This window comes from Actinia tenebrosa, unplaced genomic scaffold (assembly GCF_029948245.1).
Source record: "Actinia tenebrosa isolate PJP-AT-01 unplaced genomic scaffold, QUT_ActTen_1.0 PGA_scaffold11__36_contigs__length_13525064, whole genome shotgun sequence".
Lineage (NCBI taxonomy): Eukaryota > Metazoa > Cnidaria > Anthozoa > Actiniaria > Actiniidae > Actinia > Actinia tenebrosa.
This window is the reverse complement of record NW_028292571.1, coordinates 10453276-10472419: the sequence shown is the minus strand read 5'-3', so window position 1 is coordinate 10472419 and position 19144 is coordinate 10453276. Positions and strand designations below refer to the sequence as shown.

At 35.8% G+C, this 19144-nt stretch overlaps 1 protein-coding gene across 2 annotated transcripts; it reads right to left on the bottom strand.

The window, feature by feature from the left end:
- Positions 1-123: 123 nt before the first annotated feature.
- Positions 124-7745, bottom strand: LOC116298796 (uncharacterized). 2 transcript variants are annotated; one of them, XM_089027816.1, is made up of 12 exons: positions 7626-7745; positions 7179-7312; positions 6209-6319; positions 5691-5801; positions 5171-5278; positions 4648-4755; positions 4135-4242; positions 3604-3729; positions 2886-2993; positions 2355-2480; positions 1635-1745; positions 124-636 (listed from the first exon to the last, which is right to left on the bottom strand). In XM_089027816.1, the coding sequence occupies exons 2-12, from the start codon at positions 7282-7284 to the stop codon at positions 599-601; spliced, it is 1161 nt and encodes a 386-aa protein (XP_088883942.1). In that variant the 5' UTR covers positions 7285-7312; positions 7626-7745; the 3' UTR covers positions 124-598. The 2 variants fall into 2 exon arrangements, with proteins under 2 accessions (XP_088883942.1, XP_088883943.1); XM_089027817.1 differs by lacking the exon at positions 6209-6319.
- Between the last annotated feature and the right edge of the window lie 11399 nt (positions 7746-19144).

Genomic DNA, 19144 nt, shown 5'->3' with positions numbered 1-19144 from the left:
TTGCAGGTTGATTTCTAATGTTTTAAAAATTCCATTATTAATTCCCGACCATCCCCCTCTACTGAAGAAAGCTCTAAATATAATCAATCCTTAGCTCCTGCTAATTAGAAAACAACATCAAACTTATATTGCAAGCCTTTATTTTAAAACAAATTGTTCTGAAATCTAAATTAAATGAACTAGCACAAAAATGAAAACCATTAAACTCGTTATTTAAGCTGAAGATTTCACATCTTTTTGTAAATGTTATCCATGTTTAACATAGAGATACCAGTTAAGAGTCCAGGATTTGTTAACTGCTTGTCCTACAAGCCCTTCATTCGTCGTGATGTTAACTATGGGTGCTCAAGCATCCTATACTTAGCATTATACCTTAGCAGGTTAGTTTAACCATAGTTCAGGCTCGCTCAGAACAGACGGGACTGGATGACCTTCAGTGCGGCCCAACATGCAAGAAAAACTTCATTGGGACTCTCAAATAGTATCTCTGTTTCAAAGATATAATCCCATAACGGTTTCTACAGCGAATTATCGTTATTCTTGTTATTTATGTCAAATTAATGACAGGGCTTGCAAAGCACCATTCTCTGAAAGTGCATCAAAACGACTTCGAGGAGTGCCTTTTAGCAGGAGTATCTAAAAAAGTGAACAAAATAAAGAAAAAGTTAAAGTCAATGAAGATTGAATTTTAAGAATTGCACAAGTCACGTTATTGATATTGAGGGGAGTAGCATCTTTTAGCTGGAAGATTGAGTTCGATTGCCGAACAACCGATTAACTACGCCGGGAATACATCTATTTAAAAAACGTTGTCGGTTGGATATCCGAAATCAGAAATCTCAGACCGATTGAAATTTTGGGGAACTGAGTGTTTTCTCGTTAAAAAAAATAATATTCACTTACTCAGACAGTTTGCCAGTGAAGGTCATCGTTCAAAGTTAGTATATCAAGTTATTAACTTTTTGCGAACTACTTATTAAAACCAAAAACAATTTACACCTTTCAACCCCTGATTCCTTTCGGTCTCAGATTTCGGATCTCCGACCGACAACGTTTAATTTTTTTGAATAAGTGTATAGGGTCGTAAGTTTTGATTGTTATTGTTATTCCTGCAGTAGCATCTTTTCTCTGGAGTATATAAAACAAATAATCGAAGTCAAATTGCTTGGAATTGAATGAAATCGCAAGTTTGAAAGCAATCAAAATTCAGCTATCACTTAAGCTATCAAAGTTTATCGAAAGTGTATACAAAGACCAATTCAATATCAGTACGCTTGGAGAGTTTACGACTTGAACATATTTATTATTCAGTCTTAGAAAGTCTTGAACGACGTCTCTTGGATGATAATCAACGATGCGGTACATGATTTGAAATCCGTGATCCCTTTCGATGTAAAAGTACAGGCAATAACCTTTAAGCAAATGGTATTTGAATTAGCTATAAACAAAGCTGTGCAATTTGGCATCGAAAACAATGCAAAAATTTGCAAAACTATGATATTCTTGTGAGAGAATGCTGTAACTTAACAACTAGCGCTCTTTTCCACATTGATACATTGTTCTGGGTCAGTCAGAGAACTAATATTTCTCTAATTGTAATAGAGTATAGAATGCATTAATAATCATTTTCTTACCACCGACGCCTTGGTTGTGGCCACTGATGTGACTTCCTGAGTTCGAATTCCCGTTGTTACTTCCACTTCCGAAAGTTTTCCGGTGGTAATAATATCTTTTAGCAGGAGCATCTAAATATATGATGAACGGCGTAATTAGTACTCGCATAGTGTGCTCTTACAGAAAGATGACAATTTCCTTTGATTTTAAATTGGCGAAAGAACGGAAATGAATAATGGTTTTCGAAACGTGGTAAGTTGAGAAAACGTTATTGGATGCTTGAATCCCAGTGTTCACTAGCCTAGTAACACAAGCTTAAGCAGCATTTATAGCCACACATAGCTGCATTTATAAGATATAGGTATACAAAGTACAAGAAATTCTAATCAGCGAGGCATCGCGTAGGGACTCTACTCGTGTAGCTCGTACTTATTCATCCATCAGGTGCAGCATAAGCAAGGCGTATTTCAAAAATATTTACGTTTAGTAGTCAATATTGTATAATCAATAAGACACAGAAGAATTAAGACGATGAACCATCATCGCTCGTCGACTTATAATAAAATGGACCCGCTTATGACAGCAAACGAACCTTGTCCCCTCGAGGCCCAGAGAGAGAATTCTGTAACTTAGCAGTTAGTGCTTTATTCTCCATTTATACATTGTTCTGGGTCAATTAGAGAACAAATATTCATTGGAGTGTAATACAGTATAGAATGCATCAATAATCATTTTCTTACCACCGACGCCTTGGTTGTGGCCACTGATGTGACTTCCTGAGTTCGAATTCCCGTTGTTACTTCCACTTCCGAAGCTATTTCCGTATCTTCTTCCGTAGTGATAATAATGTCTTTTAGCAGGAGCATCTAAATATATGACGAACGGTGCAATTAGTACTCGCATACTGTGTTATTACAGAAAAATGACAACATCCTTTGATATTAAATTCGCGAAAGAATGCAATTGAATACTGATCTTCGAAACGTGGTAAGTTAAGAAATCGTTAATGGATGCTTAAAGGCTAGCAATAAAAGCTTAGGCAGCATGTATAGACACACAGCTGGATTTATCCGATACAAATGTATAACGTGATCAACACTTCTAACGAGCGCTGCATCATGACAGACTTTTTTCGAGTAGCTCGTGCCTATATACATCCATCAGATGCAGCGTAAGCAAGGCTTATATGAAAAAGTTACGTTTAGCAGTCGATAACAAGTATTTCTATGAGTGTAATATAGTATAGAATTCATTAATAATCATTTTCTTACCACCGACGCCTTGGTTGTGGCCACTGATGTGACTTCCTGAGTTCGAATTCCCGTTGTTACTTCCACTTCCGAAAGTTTTCCAGTGGTAATATCTTTTAGCAGGAGCATCTAAATATATAAGGAACGGTGCAATTAATACTCGCATACTGTGCACTTACAGAAAGATGACAATTTCCTTTGATTTTAAATTGGCGAAAGAACGGAAATGAATAATGGTTTTCGAAACGTGGTAAGTTGAGAAAACGTTATTGGATGCTTGAATCCCAGTGTTCACTAGCCTAGTAACACAAGCTTAAGCAGCATTTATAGCCACACATAGCTGCATTTATAAGATATAGGTATACAAAGTACAAGAAATTCTAATCAGCGAGGCATCGCGTAGGGACTCTACTCGTGTAGCTCGTACTTATTCATCCATCAGGTGCAGCATAAGCAAGGAGTATTTCAAAAATATTTACGTTTAGTAGTCAATATTGTATAATCAATAAGACACAGAAGAATTAAGACGATGAACCATCATCGCTCGTCGACTTATATCCAAATGGACAACACTTATGACAGAAAACGAACCTTGTCCCCTCGAGGCCCAGAGAGAGAATTCTGTAACTTAGCAGTTAGTGCTTTATTCTCCATTTATACATTGTTCTGGGTCAATTAGAGAACAAATATTCATTGGAGTGTAATACAGTATAGAATGCATCAATAATCATTTTCTTACCACCGACGCCTTGGTTGTGGCCACTGATGTGACTTCCTGAGTTCGAATTCCCGTTGTTACTTCCACTTCCGAAGCTATTTCCGTATCTTCTTCCGTAGTGATAATAATGTCTTTTAGCAGGAGCATCTAAATATATGACGAACGGTGCAATTAGTACTCGCATACTGTGTTATTACAGAAAAATGGCAACATCCTTTGATATTAAATTCGCGAAATAATGCAATTGAATACTGATCTTCGAAACGTGGTAAGTTAAGAAATCGTTATTGGATGCTAAAAGTCTAGCAATAAAAGCTTAGGCAGCATGTATAGACACACAGCTGGATTTATCCGATACAAATGTATAAAGTGATCAACACTTCTAACAAGCGCTGCATCATGACAGACTTTTTTCGAGTAGCTGGTGACTATATGCATCCATCAGATGCAGCGTAAGCAAGGCTTATATGAAAAAGTTACGTTTAGCAGTCGATAACAAATATTTCTCTGAGTGTAAAATAGTGTGGAATTCATTAATAATCATTTTCTTACCACCGACGCCTTGGTTGTGGCCACTGATGTGACTTCCTGAGTTCGAATTCCCGTTGTTACTTCCACTTCCGAAAGTTTTCCAGTTGTAATATCTTTTAGCAGGAGCATCTAAATATATGACGAACGGTGCAATTATAACTCGCATACTGTGTTATTACAGAAAAATGGCAACATCCTTTGATATTAAATTCGCGAAAGAATGCAATTGAATACTGATCTTCGAAACGTGGTAAGTTAAGAAATCGTTATTGGATGCTTAAAGGCTAGCAATAAAAGCTTAAGTAGCATGTATAGTCACACAGCTGGATTTATCCGATACAAATGTATAACGTGATCAACACTTCTAACGAGCGCTGCATCATGACAGACTTTTTTTGAGTAGCTCGTGCCTATATACATCCATCAGATGCAGCGTAAGCAAGACTTATATGAAAAAGTTACGTTTAGCAGTCGATAACAAGTATTTCTATGAGTGTAATATAGTATAGAATTCATTAATAATCATTTTCTTACCACCGACGCCTTGGTTGTGGCCACTGATGTGACTTCCTGAGTTCGAATTCCCGTTGTTACTTCCACTTCCGAAAGTTTTCCAGTGGTAATATCTTTTAGCAGGAGCATCTAAATATATAAGGAACGGTGCAATTAATACTCGCATACTGTGTTATTATAGAAAAAAAAAAAAAAAGACAATTTCCTTTGATATTAAATTGGCGAAAGAATGCAATTGAATACTGATCTTCGAAACGTGGTAAGTTAAGAAATCGTTATTGGATGCTAAAAGTCTAGCAATAAAAGCTTAGGCAGCATGTATAGACACACAGCTGGATTTATCCGATACAAATGTATAACGTGATCAACACTTCTAACGAGCGCTGCATCATGACAGACTTTTTTTCGAGTAGCTCGTGCCTATATACATCCATCAGATGCAGCGTAAGCAAGGCTTATATGAAAAAGTTACGTTTAGCAGTCGATAACAAGTATTTCTAAGAGTGTAATATAGTATAGAATTCATTAATAATCATTTTCTTACCACCGACGCCTTGGTTGTGGCCACTGATGTGACTTCCTGAGTTCGAATTCCCGTTGTTACTTCCACTTCCGAAAGTTTTCCAGTGGTAATATCTTTTAGCAGGAGCATCTAAATATATAAGGAACGGTGCAATTAATACTCGCATACTGTGTTATTATAGAAAAAAAAAAAAGACAATTTCCTTTGATATTAAATTGGCGAAAGAATGCAATTGAATACTGATCTTCGAAACGTGGTAAGTTAAGAAATCGTTATTGGATGCTAAAAGTCTAGCAATAAAAGCTTAGGCAGCATGTATAGACACACAGCTGGATTTATCCGATACAAATGTATAACGTGATCAACACTTCTAACGAGCGCTGCATCATGACAGACTTTTTTTCGAGTAGCTCGTGCCTATATACATCCATCAGATGCAGCGTAAGCAAGGCTTATATGAAAAAGTTACGTTTAGCAGTCGATAACAAGTATTTCTATGAGTGTAATATAGTATAGAATTCATTAATAATCATTTTCTTACCACCGACGCCTTGGTTGTGGCCACTGATGTGACTTCCTGAGTTCGAATTCCCGTTGTTACTTCCACTTCCGAAAGTTTTCCCGTGGTAATAATATCTTTTAGCAGGAGCATCTAAATATATGACGAACGGTGCAATTAATACTTGCATACTGTGTTATTACAGAAAAATGGCAATTTCCTTTGATATTAAAATCGCGAAACAATGCAAATGAATACTGATCTTCGAAACGTGGTAAGTTAAAAAATCGTTAATGGATGCTTAAAGGCTAGCAATAAAAGCTTAGGCAGCATGTATAGACACACAGCTGGGTTTATCCGATACAAATGTATAACGTGATCAACACTTCTAACGCGAGCGCTGCACATGACAGACTTTTTTTCGAGTAGCTCGTGCCTATATACATTCATCAGATGCAGCGTAAGCAAGGCTTATATGAAAAAGTTACGTTTAGCAGTCGATAACAAGTATTTCTATGAGTGTAATATAGTATAGAATTCATTAATAATCATTTTCTTACCACCGACGCCTTGGTTGTGGCCACTGATGTGACTTCCTGAGTTCGAATTCCCGTTGTTACTTCCACTTCCGAAAGTTTTCCCGTGGTAATAATATCTTTTAGCAGGAACATCTAAATATATGACGAACGGTGCAATTAATACTCGCATAGTGTGCTCTTACAGGAAAAAGACAATTTCCTTTGATTTTAAATTGGTGAAAGAATGAAATAATGATCTTCGGATCGTGGTATGTTAAGAAATCATTATTGGATGCTTAGGCACAGTGTTTACTAGACTAACAATGAAAGCTTAAAGTGCATATCACCCCTAAAATCAAACTAATTTTATCATTTTCTAGACATCACCAGCTTTCAAATTATATACATACGAGGTCGATTGGATAATTTCTCGGCGAGATATTGAGGCTTAAATGTGCGCTTTTGGGCTTCCTGTGTCAGCGCATTTTAAGGCTTATTATTCTGTCCTCTAGAACTCTGATCCTCTTTGCGGCTATAATAAGCTATCGAAAACTTTACAACTCCAGGAATAGAACTGTATTCACATTCATCCAGTCATAACTCAATTTAGAATCAGAACACTGATAGTAATGCGATAAATAAGAACAGTAAAAACAACGAAACTTCAAAAAGGTCAAATATTCTAGATCTGCGCGTGTGTTTGGTTCTCGTCAAGTCAGTGTTCTTAGTGTTTGACAGGTCAAGGGCACCTATCTTGTCGTCATTTCCGGTAGCTCGTCCCAGACCCAAAAATCCCGGCCAGGGCGGGGCCAAAAATATTTAAAGATATGTAAAAAATTAAGAATTGTTCAGAATCAAATTCTGACAACGAGAATAGTTTATTTGATCCTTTAGGGGTGATATTCACTTTAAAGCAGCATGTATAGACACACAGCTGCTTTCTTTCTGGGTCAATCAGAGAACAAATATTTCTATAATATAGCATAGAATGCATTAATCATCATTTTCTTACCACCATGAGGAGGTATAGGCCCAGGTACAGGAAGTACAGGCTTAGATTGGGTTAAGCAAACCAGTGCAAAGACGAGACAAAGGCCCAAGACACTCTTCTGGTTCATGGTTCAAAGAATGTTTTCACAGTCAAATCTATTGAATTAGAAGAAGTAAATAACGCGATTTAATTATGAACATACATTAGTGATCTTCACTTGGTAAGACCTATGATATATAATAAACTTTAAAATGCAACTAACCCCCTGTTTGGTACCAATTTTAAAAATCAGGAATTTATCGGAACATTTCTTTTCTTCACAGCACGTCTTAAAAATATCAATACTTTTATTTAAAATTGGTACCAAACAGGGATCAGGTGCACTTTAATCATCGTAGAAAGATTTTACCCCGTTTTAGAGTTCCAAAAGTTGCAAATAGCAAGAGGTAAAGTTTGGCCTCTACTTACGGTTTAGTCGAGAGAAATCCTCAGAATATCAGCTCGGTATACTTCTCTGCTTCTTCTCTGACAAAGATCCAGTTAATGGAGAACGATGTTGTTACGTGCTCCTTTTATGTGTTATATCATGAATAATTGCCCTCAATAACAATAACAATAACACGTCACACCAAAACAGTCTATTGTTTTGACGCCAAGGATCATGGTCGCTAGAGGGGAGGGGGGAAAGAATGACAGCACAAAGAAAATATAAACATGATAAAGCTGCATTTTCAAAACGGAGAAGAACGGGAGGAATGAAAATAAAATACCATTCATATCAAAGGATAAACATCGACACACAAAATATATGGAAACTAGACAATTTGAAGCCAAACTTTCGAAGAGGAAGAGGATTTAGTCGAAAATTCCATTGTTGTCATGGATTCTACCCCCCTATGTAAACATGCTTGGACGTCAGAGTGTCTAGTAATTATTGATATTTCCAGCTTAATATGGTCTAATCTTATGCTCTTATCTTATGCTAACATTCTACACCTTTTCTTTCTTTCTTTTGTTTTTATTTCTTTTTGAGATGAGTAGCTACATGGATACAATTGTAGATGAAAACAATTTGCTGACTAACGCCCAGAGGAAAATAGTGTTTTCCGATTTAGCGGCTTTTTGCCATCCATTTTTTGTCAAAATGGCAGCCACAAATTCGAAAGAGTTGAAATTAAATGAACAATACCAGCACTAGAAAGAGCATCTTTACTTTACTCATTCTACAAAGATTCATTATGTTTGGTGTTAATTGGCCGAGATTTGCAGGCTGGTTCTATAGATCGCATCCACTGCCATACAAACGTCGGTAAATGTTCCTATTCTCAAAAAAACTTTCAACAATATAATAAGTGACTAATTGATTTGCGTCAATGCCTACTCCGACTTGGCTTACCAATCAATTTACTATATAAAAAAAAGTTAGTTTTTTAAATTTATATCTATTTTTATTTATTTATCCCAAGGGGGTCCTTCAGAATCAATTTACAATATGAAAACATCTTTTCAAATTATCTATACTGTATTTTTATAGCTTTTACCTATTGTTTCTGTTCGTCTTCTTGCGGATTAGACGAATAACACGTATTTATAGGATAAAATATAGTTGAATGTTTTCCGCTCGTTTTCACTATACTGAGGTAGCGAACAAACTCTTTAGTTCTTGTATAGTATAAATTTCTTTACTATAAATCTTTGCATTTAAAGTATATTCATATATTTTTTCATATTTACTTATATTGTAAATTAATTCGCTGGAATAACCCTTAGAGATAATTGGATAAAGCTTATCGTATTTGTTGTGTTTTATATCGTATTTTATATTATATTTTATATTGTATTTTATATTGCATTTTATATCGTATTTTATATTGCATTTTATATCGTATTTTATATTGTATTTCATATTGTATTTTATATTGTATTTTATATGGTATTTTATATGGTATTTTATATTGCATTTTATATTGCATTTTATATTGTATTTTATATTGTATTTTATATTGTATTTTATATTGTATTTTATATTGTATTTTATATTGTATTTTATATTGCATTTTATATCGTATTTTATATTGTATTTCATATTGTATTTTATATTGCATTTTATATTGTATTTTATATTGTATTTTATATTGTATTTTATATTGTATTTTATATTGCATTTTATATCGTATTTTATATTGTATTTCATATTGTATTTTATATCGTATTTCATATTGTATTTTATATTGTATTTTATATCGTATTTTATATTGTATTTTATATTGTATTTTATATTATTTTATATTATATTTCATATTGTATTATATATTGTATTTTATATCGCATTTAATATCGTGTTTTACAATGTATTTTATAATGTATTTTATATGCAATAAAAACAGTATGAGGCGTAGCCGAAAGTTTGTATTTTGGATACAACACGGACACTCATACTGTAGATTGTTTGTCAAACGTCTGGGCTAGTTCCTTTGTGTTTCACTGAAATTTTTAAAATTAAAGTGAATCTGGCCAAGAAAATCCAACTTAAAGTTTATGCAAATGAACGCAATTTTGTATCAGACAACACTCTTCACGGTCGTGATTTCTGTTGTGTTTTACTCATGAATTATCGATGAGTTTGAAAATGTATTTCATATTGTATTTGTGTTTATCTGTTTTTCTCTCCTATATTACAGGGTTTTTTATCAAACGTTTGAGCTAACAGAAACCTAAAAGAAAAGATAATGATTTTTTTATGACTTCGTGACTCACTAAGAAGGCTGTGATCAGACATGCATACATGAATATCTCACATCTCTTAAATTCGATTTTAACTTTTGAAATAAACGTATTCACCGCGAAGCGTGTATCCACGAGTACAACCCTGGATAAATGAAAAAACATGTTTTGTCAGTTGTTGACGTCTCCAAAGGTGGCTAAACTGTCGGGAAACATCGGAAAACAATGTTTACTAAACATCAACGCAATGTGGGAACAGAATTATCATTTTTATTTCTCGAAAGCAAAATTTCACAAGGTCATTTGCATGGAAAACGTCGGTTATTTAAATCGATCTATTTTCGATAATTCTTTGAGAGTTTTACTTCATCACAATATTGGAGATCAAATAACAGTATTAAAGGACAAGAGAAACTGGTATTTATTGGACACATTATTATTATAGGCACCGTTAACCCTTGTTCATGCCCTGCGCATTAAGGTAGAAATACACTGATAAACTGAAACGCTGTGGCTAAATAGCAAACCAAAAAAGTTCGAAAAACGCAAAGTTTTATTTTAGTTCGCCAGCCTTCAGTCGTATGTGTGTCCAGCATCAACAGAAAGTAGGAAATATATAAAAGCTACATAGTTTATCGGGTTCGCCTAGCCCATCGGAATAAAATTGGGGTAGTTTTGATTCGATGGGGCGCATATCCTGAATCTTTTCCGACTCCGGCCATTTAAGAATTTGTGTATTTTCTCTTTTTTTTTTTTTTTTTTTGTCCTTACACGGAAGTCGGAGATGAACGATATCCTATAACTGAATTGCCTTCGCGCTATGAAGTAAAAATCCGAGTTAGACCCCGAGTTAGATCCCGAGTTAGTTTTTTGACAAAGTTGAAAAAAGTTAATGCATGTTACCAATGAATCATTTCTTTATAAGATATTAACTTTTAAGCCGTACGCATTGAAGGGCGGATCCAGGGGGTGGGGGGGGGGGGGTGACAAAGGGGGGCTGAAGCTCCCCCCTTCAGCAGAAAAAAACGATGCTTTTTTTGTATTGTTTTCCGTTGTGTTGACGAAAGAAACTCAATAAGCCCCCCCCCCCCCCCCTAAACTCGATTATCCCCCCCCCTAAAATTTTGGCTGGATCCGCCCTTGACGTTCTTCTTCATTCGCGTTGTCTTCAAGCGACGAGGATGTACTCCTGGTCATAATTGAACTGAGTCCTAATCAAAAGTAAGCACTTGTTTAGGCTCATATTTCATGTTACAACGACACCAAGAAAGCCTTAAATAAGAGAAGGAAACTTAAGAGGCTATGTCTGTAAAAATCAAACATCTAGCGGCCAAGTTGAAAAAATTGAGCAATAAATTGTATTTTTTTGCTCTTTTTCGACATTAGTTAAAATGCTGTTACTTATTAAAAATTATAATTTGAAACAAGCATGTAAACACACGCGTCGGCACGATCTATATGACACTTATAAACAAGCCCATATAACTTCAGAGTTCTAAAAAGAGTTACATTTATGTCCAGATTTAGGACATTTAGACTAAAAAACACCGGGAGATCCTACCTAAAAGATAAATTGCTTGATTATTGTTCATACCTAGTACTGAATTTCGGCTTCTATAGTTTTTGCTCGTCGTATAATACTTAGACAGTAATGCGTAATTTACCTTTAATCCAACTGGCATAATACAATTTATTGCTCAATATTCAATCGACAAATAATAATATCAAAACAAATGTCAGAACTGAACACCAAGAAAATATATTAAGGATATATTTATGTCTGCCTCGAAAAGGTTTCGTCGGATGCCGATCTCAAACAACGCAAATTTCTCTGAATTCGAGAGTTTCGTATAAAGCGCTCATTGAATAACCCAAACTGAATTTTACATATGATTTTGCTGAACATTCGAAGGTATTATGGCTGGAATTTCAGATAAATCCGAACACCCGGTGCACATGAAAATGCGCTTTGCAAACTAAGGGTGAAATTCAAATATTTGAGAACCCGAAAAATGTAGTTTACAAAACGTTCCTGTTCGCTTATTAGAACGCGTTTCCCCATTCATATTTTAGATTAAAATAATCATTAATCTTTTCTTTACCATATTCCAAAAACAGATCTTCTCTAGTTTGCTTCATTTTTAAACGCGAGCGCCTTTCTCAGACCTACCATTTTCACCTCGGATTTAGGCTGAAATGAGGGCACCGACTTCCAAAATCGATTTTCACGATTTTCTCAAAATAAAAGTGAAATTATTCAAAATGAACATCAGTACGTTTATTGGGATGGTATTCTACATCTTTGGACCAAATATGAAAAAAATCGATTTTTTCAACTTGGCCGCTAGATGTTTGATTTTTACAGACATAGCCTCTTAACGTTTTAGTAATATCGCGCGCGCCATGTTCATATTCCCGATTGGGCTATTTTTAGTAACCGGATGCAGTTTAATTTATGCCTCACCCTACTCCCGTGCGCCAAAACGTTTCAAACATTTGTTCAAAACAAAGATGTCAAGTCTTAGACGTTTTATTAAAATTTGACATCAATTTATGAAATATAGAAGAAAGATATTTATTATTAAAATGCACTAACTTTATCTAAAAACTAACTTGGATTCTAACTCGAATCATAGTTAATATGGAGTGGAATGGTTTGGAAACTCCATAGAACAAAGCTATTGTTTTGCGTTTGATGTTGAATCGTACCATCATGTGTTACTGAGGGTGTGACAATGAACCAAAGCAAGTATGGCTGAAAATGCTCATTTCCTTATTATTTTCACGTATGAAAACTTTGAAAGTAAAAACTTTCATTCCATGACCAAAAACCATGCGAATAAATATTTCCGCGCAGATACAGCTAAGTTACTAGATGATAAATAAGAAAGTATTAAAAAGGGCAATTTCATTTTCAATACAATTCATATTGATCAGATAGGATTAATTGACAAATAATACATATTTTAAAACGATTTTTAAGGGTAAAAAACTTTTATATCCCCTAATACTGCGAACAAATGGAGAAACTTTTCCTTCACTGTGCACTGTCAACGTCCTATAACAATGGATAAAGACAAACAAAAACATAGAACTCCCCATTAACTATGCTCGAATCTAACTCTAACTGTGGCTCGGATGAACATAGTGCAGCTCAATTTTGATTTCCTTGACTACCAAAACCTTGGCTTAAAATATCGATAATGGTTTACTTTCAATTAGAAAATAAATAAAAAATTGACCCTCTTTAACTAGACGACCAATTTGAAGGAAATGAGGGTTTTTCGAATTTCTTAATTGTGATATCTCTACTTCGTATTCGGAGTAGAGACTAAAATTTCCCCCGTGTATATTCACCCAGGCATTCGGGGAATCACATATTGTGGAGTTACAACCAGAGCTCGAGTTAGACATATCAAACATTGAGAGTCCCTGTGTCGCTCTTTACGAAAAAAGACTAGGACTTTGACGAGAACCTTTCCTTCTCTTTCCTCCAAAACTTTCTCGATTTTCCAAAGTTTTTCTTTTTTTACTTGTCTTTTTTTTCTTTTCTTTTGTCCTTTACAATCCAAATATGGAATTGGTCATATCATATATGGAGTGAGCTTTTACTCCTCCAACTTCGACACTAACATATAGAGTAAAGCCTGATATGATTTTGGAAAGGTAGACCAAATATCAATCTCCCATTTCAGACTTTGAAGATTTATTCGTCCCGGAGTTAGAACAGTAAGTACGGTAGTGATAGGTATTTTAAAAGAGTGAAATGATTCATCACTATTATAGTGAAATCGCGGTATAGAGTTGTCGGTTTGATTATCGAATCGCTATTTCCTGATTTAGGTGCGATCCATTTTGTTTTCCATTTTCTGTTTTACACGTGTCATGATGATAACGAGTTATAAAAAGAATTTTCTCATTGGTCAATACGAAAAGCAGACACGCAGGAGCAATGGCACAATTCAGCCAATCAGATTACTTTCGGAGGTCGGAAAAATATTTTATATAAGTAGTTTGATTTTTTTTTTCATAAGCATATTAATTTTTCAGCATTTTATACTGAAACACAATCGAATCAAAAAGGCTGCCATCTCAAAACCGTAAATATCAGAAAACGGCAGCCGTTCGAAGGGCAGAGCGATCTCGGCCTATGCATTAATTAACTAGCCTACGAGGTCCGGATCTTTTAGTTTGGTGATTTTTGTCGGTGGTGCACCATGCTGTGGTCCTGGGGTTCAAACCAGCGGTTTTTCCCACCATGGCGACAAGATGGTCGAAAAGGGCCCACATGCGGCTCAGGGCGAATCCAGATCCAAAATCGCGGGTGGAGTGTAATTATAGGTATATTGCGGTTCAGATCTTTTAGTCTGGTGAATTTTGACGGGGGCGCATCATGCTGTGGACCCGGGCTTCGAACCCCGACGATGACCTAGAGCTTAAACAAGTGCATAGCTTTGATTGTAACTCAGTTAAATTACGACCGGGAGTGCGTCCTAGTCGCTTAAAGACATCACGAAAAAGAACGAATGCATGCTTTCGGCTTCAAGCTTGTAGAATAAGTGAGTGAGTGAGTGAATACTTTATTTAACCTCAAAAAACAGTTTCATCAATTTACAAATTGTTTTTCATGAAAGCCGAATAAAAATATAATACTAATACGTTAAAATCATAATAAACATTAGAAATATATAATAACAAGATCTCAGCATGCCTTCTAATAATAAAGATAATAATAAATATGTTTTTATGTAGCGCTTCCCTTGATTCGAAGCGCTTTACGGAAACAAAAAAATATAATGATGTAATGAACGATGTTCAGTAATTAAATAGGTGTGTTTTCAGTTTCTGTTTAAATGTTTAAATGTTTATATATACCTTCTAATGAAATAAATACCAAATAAAAATGATTAGGGTCCAACAGACGGAAGATTCTCAAGTGTTTAAACTATTGGATAGTCCGATATCGAAAGGAAGGGAGTTCCACACTTTTGCACCATCATAACTAAGACCTCTTTTTAGGAAGTCAGTGCTAGGTTTTGCCAACTTTAAGCACTTATCCCTGCCTCGTAAATAATATGTAGTTTTCTGAAACCCAAAGAGCTCTCTCAAAGATTGAGGTGCTGACGCGTTTAGTGTCTTGTACATAACTATTGCCCGGATTGGGGGTGGGGGGGAGGACTCACTTGAAATGTGAGTAGGGGGACTCGACGAGCCTTTTAGGGTGGAAAATGAGACCTCATATACCTTTTAGGGTCTCCGGCTGACTCCGTACCTCTTAGGGTCAGATTTGTTCGTTTTGAAAAATATCAGACGTCATACAAGAATATGATTGTTGTAAACGTTGTCATTTTAAATGTGGTCGTATCTTTTAGGGTCTGAAATCAGCATCTCAGTTAATTTATGCGTACGTTTTAGGGTCATTTTCAAAAGCGTCCGTCGAGCCCCCTACCCACTTTTCAAGAGAGTCCCCCCACCCCTCCCGGGAACTATTGCTTTGTGAATTTTTAGTCTGCTAATATTTTATAAAGAAATGATTCCTATTTAAAATGCATTAACTTTATTAACTTTATCAAAAATCTCGGAATCTAACTCGGGGACTACCTCGGTGATTCCCCGAATGCCTGAGTGAATATACACAGAGAAAATCTTAATCTCTACCCCGAATACGAGGTAGAGAAATAACATTAGCAAAATTCGAAAAGCCCTTATTTCTCCAATTTCATCAAATTGGTCGACTAGCTAATGAAGGTCAAATTTTTTAAATTTTCTAATTGGAGAGTAATCCATCATGGATATTTTAAGCCAAAGTTTTGGTAGTCAATTGCAAGGAATTCAAAATTGGGCTGCACTACGTTCATCCAAGCCCGAGTTAGAGTTAAAATCCGAGTTAGTTTTTTGATAAAGTTAATAATTTTAATGCATTTTGATAATACATCATTTCTTTATAAAATATTAACTTATAAGTCTCCAAGCGACGAGGACGTACTCCTGGATCGGAATCGGCTAATTCTGCGTCAGGAATAATGCAGTATTCATGTCAAGCAAAATATTAAGTATATATTATTTTCAGTGGATATTGTGTATTGTCAAGAGAGCATAAATAAGAGAGGTAAACTTCTTAATATCGCGCTGCATGTGGATTCCCAATAAGGCTATTTTTTCAGTAACCTGACGCCGTTTAACTATCGTCTCACCCTTCTCCCGTGCGCCAAAACGGATCAAACATTCGTTAAAATCAAAGATGCCAAGTCTTAGCTAGACATTTTATTGAAATTGGCATCAATTTATAGAATATAAAGGTGAGAGAAAGGACTGTCAAAAGTAAAAGAAAAGCTTAATGTTTCGTGAAATAAAAATCATGCAGCGAAAGCAGTCGTTTGAAATGAATTTGGATATTTTGATGGCGTGGACCGCGTCTGTGTGTTTGAGCGCGCGCGCACGCGTTCTCAAAAGCCAGACTTTTCGTCGATCTTTATTGTTTTTTTTTTTAGACAAAATTTATTATACAAAGCAAAGAGATCAGGATGGGATTAGACAGTACCGACTGTGGAACACCAAAAAACTACTGAATATAGAAATCAAAAGCATTAGGTGAAATTTATGATTTCCCGTTGCATACTTTCACTAATTCGGATGAAGCACAACATTTTTGACTCGCAGGAGTAGGGTGAAACGGAAATTAAACTGCATCGGTTACTAAAAATAGCCGCCAATCGGGAATATCACATGGCGCGCGCGATATTACTAAAACAATTCCCTCTCTTATTTATGCTCTCTCGGTGTTGTGATAACATGAAATATGAGCTTAAACAAGTACTTGTGATTAGGAATCAGTTCAATTACGACAAGGAGTGTCTCCTCGTCGCTTGAAGACACCGCGAATGAAGAAAAATTCATGCATGCGGCTTATAAGTTAATATCTTATAAAGAAATGATTCATTGGTAAAATACATTAACTTTATTAACTTTGTCTAAAAACTAACTCGGGATCTAACTCAGATTCTTACTTCAGAACGCAAAGGTGTTTCAGTTATAGGGAAAATACCGTTCATCTCCGATCTCCGTGTAAGGACAAAAAACCCACAAATCCCTAAATGGCCGGAGTCTGAAAAAGTTCAGCATATGCGCCCAATCGAGAATAAGCTAGAGCGATTTCATTTTTTCTCCTTTTTTTTTTTTTTTTTCCCTTCTTGTTATAGTTAGCATCACTCACATGCTTTCAGAGGTGCGCCCATCGTGTTAATAAAATAGTATTGCGTGGCAACTTCACACGTCGATACTACACATTTGTTTCCTTATTGTTTAAAATGTTGCAACCAGAATTCATGTTAATTTAAATTCGATTATTTGACAAATCGCACATACTGTGCGGTCAAATGTCAAACTTTTTCAGCGTAAAAACATTCAATTTAGACGTACATTTTGAACGCCTGTGAATTCTAGAAAGGCGCGAGCTAAAATTAGTTTCAACTGCAAAATGTGTGCAGTGCAACCCTAACGTCTTTATACTGAAGAAGTTCTGACATCGGACCAAAATGTGCAATTTTTCTAGAAAAGTAAATCATATCCAGTTGAAATAGCCCACTTCCGAAATATGCTTTGCCGTTTTCACGCACAAAGGTTTCCATGCGAGGCTTCTTGCATAATGCAAAGCTATTTATGAAAGGTAAAAAGAAAAGAAAATTACTTAAGCACATAGCCTCGTACTAAAACCTTTGTGTGTGAAAAGTAGACTATTAAAATGTCCTAATGGTTGATGTTTTTTTGTTTTTTGTTTTTGTTTTCGAAATCCGTTATTCACTACTGGTATTCTTTTTTTTCTACTGACTCGGCTCCTACTGATGGCAAACACTGCTGGATCACAGGATGGGGACGTCTTTCATCAGGAGCGGGGGCATCACCAGATTACCTTCATCAAGTTTCTGTCCCAATTGCTAGCCGTGCTCGTTGTGACAAAGCTTACCCAAATAGGATCCACGATTCTATTATTTGTGCTGGTATTGACCAGGGTGGTATTGGTTCATCTTCATGGGGCTACCAGCTGGGTGCGCGGATCCTGGTGAATTTGGTGTCAATGCTAAGATCAAGTTCCTTCTTAACTGGGTGAAGACAGCGATCACAAATAATTAATGTAATATTGCTCTTCATACACCCGTTTTTGATGTAATCGTAAAACTGTAAACAAACGAGGAATAAGAGGAAATACATAATCATTAACAATTTGGCATTTTTGGCGGGAAAATGGCGTCATCAATTTTTGCTGAAAATTGAAACACACCTCAATGGAAAATTCTAACTAGCGCATTTGAAAGAACTGCGCATGAGTAGTTCAAAAATGCAAAACTTGTTCCTTTCTGATATGGGAACCAGAAGATATGTTTTTTTGAATATTCCTAAGCCGCCATTTTGTTTCTAAAAATAGTAACTATATGATAGTCAAAATGAGACGTTTTTTAGCCCTTCTAGCCCGACGTGCTCTGCTTTTCCTTAAAAAGCAGCACGAGAATCGAGAGTCGAATATATAGAATATATAATGTAGTGGTAGGGTGTGTGAGTTACAGTGGGACAATTTAGAAACCAATTTACACAAACTGAATTTGTATCCCACTATGTAGAAAGTGATTTTTGGTTTGTCAGATATTTTTTTAATTAGTAAAAAACAAGAATGATTACCATAGTTTTTCATTAATACAACTAATGAGATATAGCTACATTTATTTATTTATTATTTATTATCTTTTCCCCATTAGGGCAGGGACACCACAACAGCTTTTATACTTATCACAGTGGAACTGTAGAGTTTTTAGCACGGGCACTGAAGATGGTCGTCACCAGCGTCTTCAGTGGATCTTTTACGTCCACCTTATACAGGGTTATATAGTAAAGACAGACGGGGCCTACGGTTTTAAGTCCTTGTCCGAGAAGACTTGAAGGTCTAACCATTTGCAAAGGCAGTTACAAAGGCAGCAGCTTCTCCTCCTATTTTAATATCCTGAGTGTTGGTCCGGTCTTGGCTTGAACCACGACCTCCCGCATAACAGACCGACGCTCTTACCAACTGAGCTAATCGGGTTGCGGTTAAAAACATTCGTGGACACCTTTAGTTTGTCCCAGGTTATTATTTTTTGAGCTTTCTACAGTTTTAAACCCTATAAAATGAACTAATGAATTCAAATACACCGAGCGATCAAAACTAACATCTCATTTCCAATCGATTAGCTCAGGGGGGGGGGGGGGGGGGGGGGGGACTATTCGGTACGAGC

What these genes read in the sequence shown, in the direction of transcription:
- LOC116298796 (XM_089027816.1), bottom strand. Translation starts at nt 7,284, where the DNA reads ATGAACCAGAAGAGTGTCTTGGGCCTTTGTCTCGTCTTTGCACTGGTT. An exon ending in CCACAACCAAGGCGTCGGTG is followed by an intron (nt 4,243 to 4,647) that starts GTAAGAAAATGA and finishes TCATATATTTAG; the next exon opens with ATGCTCCTGCTAAAAGATAT. An exon ending in CCACAACCAAGGCGTCGGTG is followed by an intron (nt 2,481 to 2,885) that starts GTAAGAAAATGA and finishes TCATATATTTAG; the next exon opens with ATGCTCCTGCTAAAAGACAT.